Source organism: Tasmannia lanceolata, unplaced genomic scaffold, assembly GCF_043159265.1.
Source record: "Tasmannia lanceolata isolate RefF3 unplaced genomic scaffold, GAP_Taslan_0.1 ptg000015l, whole genome shotgun sequence".
Lineage (NCBI taxonomy): Eukaryota > Viridiplantae > Streptophyta > Magnoliopsida > Canellales > Winteraceae > Tasmannia > Tasmannia lanceolata.
The window spans coordinates 34,297,184-34,306,421 of record NW_027518692.1 but is presented as its reverse complement, the minus strand read 5'-3'; the positions used below and the strand labels follow the sequence as shown (position 1 = coordinate 34,306,421).

Here is a 9,238-nt window from a genome sequence, read left to right as displayed (position 1 = left end):
ACCCATGAGAACACTTAAATGAACGAAAATATAAATGAAGTGTATACACTAGCACCCTCCATTAGGATCTAGTTGTTGTGAACATGTATCACCCCCGACTTAGAGTCTTTTTAGTTTAGTTTTGTTCACAGATAACTATTAGGTTGTGCATAGGGATATGAGAGAGAGAGAGAGAGAGAGAGAGAGAGAGAGAGAGAGAGAGAGAGAGAGATTATGTAGTCAATGTGATAAGGTTGTGCATGAAATAGAGATTATGTAAGGTTGTGCATGAAATTAAGGTCCCTGAGAGTGATAAGGTTGTGCATGAAATAGAGATTATGTAAGGTTGTGCATGAAATAGAGGTCCCTGGCTCCCACAGCCATGAATGAGAGAAATTGTTGCTCTTATATTCGAAGTCTTTTAAGAGGCCATAAGGCAACACATCTTAATTACTTGCTCGTGCGTGGTGCGCCTGAAACGTACCATCCAGACAGGGCCTAGACCTAGAGGAAGATGAAAATTCACATGACATTATCAAATCTATGACTTTTAATAGAAAGATCAATCTCCATCTTATATATCTTAAAATGGAAGATTTGTAGAAAAATAAAAGATAATTTGCTTGAAATATGCAACTATGACTACTATTGCCTGAATATTGAAATCTATGGAAGATTTGTAGAAAATGAAAAGATAATTTACATGAAATATGCAACTATGACTAATGCCTGAATACATGGACTCTATCTCACATACATGTTTTAATCTCCTTAAATGAACCCAACACATCTTATGTACAAATTTTGCATTGTGTTGAAGGATCCATGCATGATCCCTATTCCCTAATCCATAATTAAACACTTAAATTGCAAGATTGCTTTCTCATAATATCAAGCTATAAGAGTACTCAAGCAAAATTGCAATTTCTGATTTTGACACAGTCTCACTAATAACTCCAATATTCGACGGTATAGATCGCCCTTACAGCCTTACTCATGTGGTGTATGGTTCGTATTTTCCGGATTGTTCGATTGTGCGGCATGATCGACTTGTTGAGGAGAGAGTGCCACCATCCTGTTGTACATATATATGTTCATCGACTGCAAAACATAACAGCAATGGGCCCTCATGCATGTGAGAATGTGATGAGAAAGGGGTCCATGACATATATTAAGGTCTCCTTGGATGCCATCATAATTGGTTCTTATTTGCGCAGGCGCACACACAAGGAATGCTAAACCATAGGGCGCCCTTGTAAAAACCGCCATTAGGGCGACTCAACTGGACCATCTCACCAAAGTGCATTTATTAATCATTTAATCTTGTTTTTTTGTGCAATTATAGATGCAACCTGGTGTGATGGTCCAATAGGTGCACCCTTGTAGCTGATTTTTGCAGAGTGCCCTTCAGTTCCCTCTCTCTCTCTCTCTCTCTCTCTCTCTCTCTCTCTCTCTGCGCGCCATTATATATATGCAGCTGATTTCCGCACTACCATATTTTGATTACGGCACTACTCACTTTGTTTTACACTTTTCTAATTTGAAATTGATAACATCTTGAGTGTTACACTAATTAAAAAAGCATAAACCAAATGAATAGTGCCATCATCAAAATATGTTCGTGCGGATATCACATATTTTGATAATGGGACGAACTCACTTAGCTTTATTTTTTAACTAGGTGTAAAAAGGCTATTATAATTCTCTAAAGGCTCTCAACACTCAATCAGAAAAGTGTATTATTAAAATATGGTTCTATATATATATATATATATATATGAGTTAAGTGAAGCTACACATACGTGTAGCTAACTTAGCTACACCAACGGCTTAAAATACAGTGGGCCCACATTGTTTGGGTGATCCAAACCATTCATTTGATAGACCCTCACATTGATAGGGTGTGCCCAAAAAATCAGCACCATAGGATCATCCCCACCCTTCAAACTGTGGAGGTAAAAATGGACAGATTTGTGAAGGTTTTTACGCGTCCATTTTTGCCTCCACAAATCGTAGGGTTGGGATGATCCTATAGAGCTGATTTTTTGGGCACATCCTATCTATATGAGGGCCCATCAAATGAATGGTTTGCATCACCCAAACAATGTGGGGCCCACTGTATTTTAAGCCGTTGGTGTAGCTAAGTTAGCTACACGTATGTGTAGCTAAACTTTTCTCTCTCTCTCTCTCTCTCTCTCTCTCTCTCTCTCTCTCTCTCTCTCTCTCTCTTCTATATATATATATATATATATATATATATATATATATATATATATAGTGTCTCTAGTCTCTCCCCTAGATAAGCTTATCTACTCCTCCCTTTAAAAAAACACAGTGGGCCCACGCTGTTTGGATGATCCAAAACATTCATTTGATAGGTCCTAACATAGATAGGGTGTGCCCAAAAAATCAGCACCAAAGGGTCATCCTAGAACTTCATTTTGTTGGGCACACCGTGTTCAAAATGGACGCATATAAACGTGGACGTTTATATGTGTCCATTCTGGGTACCACAAGGCACCACAAAACGAAGTTCTAGGATGACCCTTTGGTGCTGATTTTTTGGGCACACCCTATCTATGTTAGGACCTATCAAATGAATGCTTTGGATCATCCAAACAGCGTGGGCCCACTGTGTTTTTTTAAAGGGAGGAGTAGATAAGCTTATCTAGGGGAGAGACTAGAGACACTTTCCTCATATATATATATATATATATATATATATATATATATATATATATATATATATATATATATATATATATATATTAATTTAACCTTGTTTGCTAATGAGACGTCAAGCTTAATTTACCTTAATTTGATCGTATTACTTCATCATTCTACGAACTATTATAATTATTGTTTGCAAATAATTATATTTAGCTTCAAAATATTTGCATATAAGATTATATTGAAGTAAATTTTAATGGTTTCCTAAGAGGCCCATATGTTACAAACTTACTTGGGTCAAGAAAGCCGCGTAGGGATCGGGTAGAGCCATCGAGGGATTGGCGGCGTGATCAGAGCTTGAAGGTGTAGTTGTGTATGTGGGCATCAAGGGAGGTAAAACAAAAGGCGGTGGAATGAAAGCAGTGGTGGAAGCAGGAGTGGGGCGGAGGAGGGAAGGAATGCCCATTCCCATCCGCGCCATAAGCGACGTCCGGAGATTATGTTGGCCTCCCATTGGTAGCATCATTTGGGGCATTCCCCTAAGGCTCATCACATGGAGCTGTGCTTGAAGTTGTTTCAGATACTCGATCACCTCATCCAGCATTGAAGCTTTATCTGTCTATAAACAACAGTGAAATATCGAATATAGGTGATTTTTTTTTTCTCCAAATAAAAACTCACTGAAAATTTTCTAATTTCCTTTGCTCTCCTTTGAAAATGATTATAAAAGTTTACATCTTTCTAAAATTTTCAAAAAAACGCTGTATTTTTTTAAAATACACTTCTATGTAGAATGATAATTAGAGGGTGAGCCTTGGCGCAATGGTAAGGTTGCTCCATTGTGACATGATGGTCACGGGTTTGAGTCACAGAAACAGCCTCTTTGCAAAGTAAGGGTAAGATAGCGTACATCTAGCCCTCCTTAGACCCCACAATGGCAGGAACCTCGTGCACTATGTAGAATGATAATCGCACTGACTTATTTTGGTACTGGCCTTATTGAACACTTTTTTTTTATTGAATGAAAATAAATTTTTAATTAAAATTAAAAAAAATCTAATAAAAATTACATTTCAATCGGACCGGAATCAGAATTCCCCTCTTTGGGTGAACTCACAACTTTGTAATATCAATAAATAGTTGTAAGTAGCATTAAGTCACTTAATGCTTTAGAAAAAAACTCAATAAAAATTAAAATAGTGTAAAAAAGGACCAAGTCATATGTAAATGAAATAATACTAGTAAAAAATTATAAAAATAAAAATAAAAATAAAAATGATATTCAACAAATATAAACAGGAGGGAAAATATTTTCCTACCTTACTTGAATTGGGTACTAGCTTCTGTAGAGCTTTCATCTTTTGATTAATCCTATCTCTGCGTCTCTACATCAGAGGTAATACAGACCATTAGTATACCCAAAGAATACATCAATGAGGCCGTGTTTGGATTGCAGGAATTTTATGGAAAAGTTTGGAAGAAGAAATTTTTTTTCCAGAATTCTCTACTTTTCCACTGTTCGATTAAATATGAAAAATAGTAACTTGAACCACTGCAGTTCAAGTTTTATTTGGAGGGACCTTTAATTTACACTGATATCCTTCTAAAGTAGTTATAAATTTATAATCGTATCATTTTTCCTCTGAATTGTGAAAGTGAAAAAAATTTACTAGGAATTTTTTTTGACTTTGACAAGAAATATTTTTCTTGCAATCCAAACAGGCCCTAAGCGAAAGAACATATGCTCTAATTGCTACTATTATTTCGTGCCCGGATGGGTCTATGAGATACATTTTTCGATGATCAGATTGTTTGTTCGGAGACAATCGATGTAAAGATAAAGATGGGTGGCTAGGATTGATTCGTTACCCGTTCAGATTGGTTATGAACAGTAGCCGTTCGGCTTCGTTTTGTTGAGTGGGACCGCCCGGTTTCGGTCTTGTTCTCCATTTCTTCATCAGCATTACCCTGATAAACATGTTTAAATGGTAAGCTCAACAAAGTAATATGTGAAAATTGAAAGGGGTGAGTCAGATTTGACTCAAAAGTACACCGAGTCAACTCACCTCGAACGAGTTTCCTATTATTATATGAGGGATTCTAAACTCACAGGAGCCCTTGCAAAAACGAGAATAAAGGGCTTTCCCATTGTTCAAAATCCAATGACAGTGGCACAGTCGCAAAAAGTGAGTTTGAGCTATCTAAACAAACTAATTAAATAAAAAATAACTAAAAGAATTTGGAATTTGGAATAAATTTAAAACCAGAAATTCAGAATTTGGATACGTTCTAATTAATTAAAAGACTCCAGTTTTTAGCAAACTTATAGCCTTTGATGAGTAGTGGGAGATGTGTTGTCTTTTGCTTGATAATAATGAACATTTTAAGCCCTATAATGATGTCTATACCTCCTAAATCCATCGATCTTACAATGGAAACAATTTAAAATAATCTTACCCAATTCAAATTAAAATTGAATCTGCAAAAAATAATTCAGTATGGCCTTAATAAAATCAGCATGTCTTCAATTTAAAAAATGTCCAAATTTTCTCTAAGTTTCAATGACTAGAATACACTCATGGGGTTTCATTTATTTCCGGATTCATCGTGACAAGCTGATCTTAAATTGAAATTAATAATAAAAAAAAACGATCCAATTCAAATTAAAATTGAATTTACAATAAAACAAGGGAGCTGATATTTCCGCTCCACTTTTAGAGTAATCCACTCCAAGTTGGAGTGGATTAGTCTAAAAGTGGAGCGGAAATATCCAAAGCATAGTGGAATTGATATTTCCGCTCCCCTTTTAGACCAATCCACTCCAAGTTGGAGTGGATTGGTCTAAAAGGGGAGCGGAAATATCAATTTCCTAAAACAATTAAATATGGCATGTATGGAAATAAAATTATATCCTTAATTTTAAAAAATGTCTAATTTATCTCTAAACTTTCAATGGCTAAGTGGAATACCCGGCCACAAGGGGTGTCATTTATTTACGGATGCATTGCGGCAAGCCAAATATATTGTTGATAATAATGAACATTTTAAGCATATGGAAATAGAAAGGAAAAAGTTTTACTAGATCAAATTCATAAGCATTGATAGTTATCTTAAGCCCTATAATGCTATTTACACATCTTATATTCATGATTAATTCATTCATCTTAAAATGGAAACAAAATAAAATTGCCCATTCAAATTAAAATTTAATTTACGATAAAATACTTCAATATATATATATATATATATATATATATATATATATATATATATATATATATATATATATATATATATATATATATATGTACCTTAAATATATCAAAATAAAATCATGTCTTCAATTTTAAAAAAAAATCTATTTATCTCTAAAATTTCAATGACTGGAATGCCCACATGGGGTGCAATTTATTTACCAATGCATCGCGGAGAGCCGAATCCTCATATGTGTTCTTCGTCTTCAAGCTTTCGGGGGATTCGAACGATGCCCTTGTCATTAAAGTTGTTTCATTCTCTAGGAACGACCTCATGCTGGTTCTATTCGCTTGTTCCTGGAGAGTCCTACATTGTCTTTCTTTATGATCAGATTCTAGCCGGACCCGTTTATTGACCATGTCCAAGCCCGATGGATCCTTACAAGAATTATCGGAAAATTTCCTACCAGATGATGCAACGGTGGTGGCGATATTCGCCTGATTCCGATCATAGTTAGCAGAATTTGAATTCCGGTTGGCGATATTTGCCGGATTCGGATCATAGTTAGCTGAATTTGAATTCCTGTTGTGGTGGGTGGCTTGTTGGACTATGGACTCAAGTGTGTCACCGGCCCGGGCCCATGCGGACTTTGTGGGTGTGGAGCTTATGAGCCCACCGAGCCCATGCATGGCAAGGTGGCCATTCTCCCACATAAGCTCTTTAACTCCATAATTCGACCTAAATATAAAATAAATAAATAAATATGACAGTGATATCAAGGTAGGTGTAGAATTGAAAATGGTGAGAAAGTGGATTTTTTCAACTTAAATATCTTTAGCAAGAGGATAACCAAAGAAAATAGAAGAAAATCAACTCAACTCCACTCAACTAAAAGAAATAGACGAAAATGAGAGTAGAAAATATTTGAAAATTAATATGGGCAAGTACCAAAAGAAAATAAAATTAGATTTATTTACAGCTAAAAAAAGGAAAATAGTTTAAAGAAGAAAAGAGAAAAGATAGTGAAAAGTAGAAAATGTTAGAATATGTGAGATTCACCGTTGGATTGGGTGTGGTAGATTAGGCAGCAGTTTGATTATATTAGCAATTAAGCTAGATTCAGTTGGTAGAATTTCCGTCTTTATCTCTGTCCTTAGTTTATGTTTATCTCTTGCTAACTTTTTATGTTCTATATAAACACTCATTAGGACTAATTGTAATCATCCAAAATTAGAGAAATATTCCCAAATTTATCATGGTATCAGTGCAAAGGTCCTCACTTCAAAACTCCTTGGTATTAAAAATCCACATGCAATGGCCAAACCCAAAAAGAGGAGCCACATGTACCACATGTAGGCAAACCCTAAAAAGAGAGGCCACGAGGAGGAGTTTAAAGTATAAAAGATTAAATAACGCCTTCTCCAAGAGTTTAAGCTTTCGGAGTAATTGGTTGTTTCATAGAAAAAGAAAGTGATATTTTTCATCTGAACCTATTGGGAAGAAAAGGGAGGATTAAGAGAAAATAAGAAGGAATGTTAAATGAAGAGGAATTGGGTTTTTTCTTCAAAACACATAATCCCATTGGGAACACAATTATGAGATGGGAAACCAACAAAATGGGTTTTTTTACAAGTAAAAAATTGATGAAGTTAAAATAAAAAGAGCAAAGAAAAGTGGAATATTGACAGAGAAATTTGACTTTTCCACAAATAAAAAAAATAAGAAAGGAACTGACAAGAAAAAAAAAAGGAAAAAGGAAAATGGTTTTCAAACTCAAATGAAGCTACATGTGAGGAGAAAATGCAGAAAAAGAAAGAAAGAAGAGAAAATTATAGAAAAAAGAATACACAAGTAAACGAGAAATTGAAGATTCAAAATATAGACAAAATCCATTTAGAAAATACAAGAGAAAGAGTGTGTTGAGAAGAATGAGGAATAATTGAAACAGAGTAAACTTTTTATATGTTACATTTTGTACTTGAAAAATTTGTAAATAATTCAAACAAAGGTTTCTAATGCTGGCACCACCACATTTTGAAAATTGCAGTAACTCATCTTGTCTTATATTATTTAAACGCCTGTCAAAGGTTATTACAGTTCCCAAAAGGCTTTCAGAAGCCATTAAAAAAGAAAAGACAACCTGAGTTTGTGCAATTATTAAAACATGTTAGTGCCAATATCAATAGCCTACAAAAAAGTGCATGCTTTGCTAATTATAGGTGAATTTCTCTTAAATTTGCTAAGGCCATGTTTGGCAACCATGAATTTTTTTCATGGAATATTAGCTTACCTAGTGTTGAGAGAGGGAGGAAATCGAGAGGGCATGAATCAAGAGATGATGGCAGGTGGCAGGAAAAATAAGGAAAAATAAAACTCCATTTTGAATCTAGAGTTTTTCTTTTCCCTATTTTTCACCCACTTCTCACCCTCTCTTCACTCGTGGTTCCTCAATCCTTTTCTTCTCCCACTCTCCTTGCCCCTCTCCAAACATTTGAAAAACAATTTTCATGGAAAATTTTTTCGTGGCTGCCAAACATGGCATAAATCTTTTGCTTACATGGGAGTGGTAGGAAGATTTTGTTGATAGTTTTGCACGTGAGAGGATCTTTTTCCTTCTTCCTCTTCGTCTTGTTCTTGTCTGTGGTGTCTATGACGGCTCCAGTTGGGTACAACACACTGACTCATGACTCTCTCTCTCTCTCTCTGGCTTTGAGAAATGAGAAGAGAGATGGGTTTGGGGCCTTATATTTCCTTCTTGGCGGCTTCTTTACATGTCGCATTCATTTGACAGGGACCATAGAGAGAACATGTGGTAGCAAGAAAGTCTATGAAAGTAATTTTCTCTGCCAGTGCTTTAAGAATTGAGAAGTGAAGAAGAGATGTGTTTTGGGACTTTCATCTCTTTGGGTTTCATTTACAAAGTCATTCATTGAGAGAACTTGTGGTGGCAAGAAACTCACTCTCTCTCTCTCATTCGCACACAAACGCAAGAAAGTTTCATTTACAAGTCATTCATTTAGAGAACTTAATTGTGGTGGCAAGAATCTCTCCCTCCCTCTCAAGAAAGTCTTATGTACAACTCATTCATTGAGAACTTGTGGTGGCAAGAAACTCTCCCTCTATCTCTATCTCTCTGGTTGTCGGGGAAGTAAATAACATGGGTTTCCAAATATACTGAAAACTAATTACAGTCTTAGTAGTGGATTTGTAAAGTCAACATCTCTCTCCCTCTTTTTGTCGGGAAAGTAAAAGAACTAGGGTTTCGAAATATACTGAAAACTAATTACAGTCTCAACAGATTTGCAAAGTAAACATCTCTGTACTCTATTTTTTGGTGGGTGAGTTGGGATTAAACCTCCCACCTTAGGGTTGAAAAACAAAGCCTTGAGCGATC

The 9,238-nt window shown here is 35.5% G+C and overlaps 1 protein-coding gene across 2 annotated transcripts; it reads right to left on the bottom strand.

Annotated features, from left to right (window-relative positions):
• Nucleotides 1-634: 634 nt before the first annotated feature.
• LOC143846781 (transcription factor UNE10-like) lies at nucleotides 635-8,567 on the bottom strand. Of its 2 annotated transcripts, none has more exons than XM_077355343.1 (6): nucleotides 8,402-8,567; nucleotides 6,066-6,582; nucleotides 4,519-4,617; nucleotides 3,969-4,034; nucleotides 2,942-3,268; nucleotides 635-1,054 (listed from the first exon to the last, which is right to left on the bottom strand). In XM_077355343.1, the coding sequence occupies exons 1-6, from the start codon at nucleotides 8,527-8,529 to the stop codon at nucleotides 974-976; spliced, it is 1,218 nt and encodes a 405-aa protein (XP_077211458.1). In that variant the 5' UTR covers nucleotides 8,530-8,567; the 3' UTR covers nucleotides 635-973. The 2 variants fall into 2 exon arrangements, with proteins under 2 accessions (XP_077211458.1, XP_077211457.1); XM_077355342.1 differs by having other exon boundaries at nucleotides 635-1,080; nucleotides 8,402-8,566.
• Nucleotides 8,568-9,238: the final 671 nt, after the last annotated feature.

Bases quoted from the DNA above. Each gene is read 5' to 3' on its own strand.
- LOC143846781 (XM_077355342.1), bottom strand. From the start codon at position 8,529: ATGAGTCAGTGTGTTGTACCCAACTGGAGCCGTCATAGACACCACAGA. The intron at 6,583-8,401 runs GTAAGCAAAAGA...TTTTATATTTAG, and splicing joins AATCTTCCTACCACTCCCAT to GTCGAATTATGGAGTTAAAG. The intron at 3,269-3,968 runs GTAGGAAAATAT...TGTTGTTTATAG, and splicing joins TAGTACCCAATTCAAGTAAG to ACAGATAAAGCTTCAATGCT.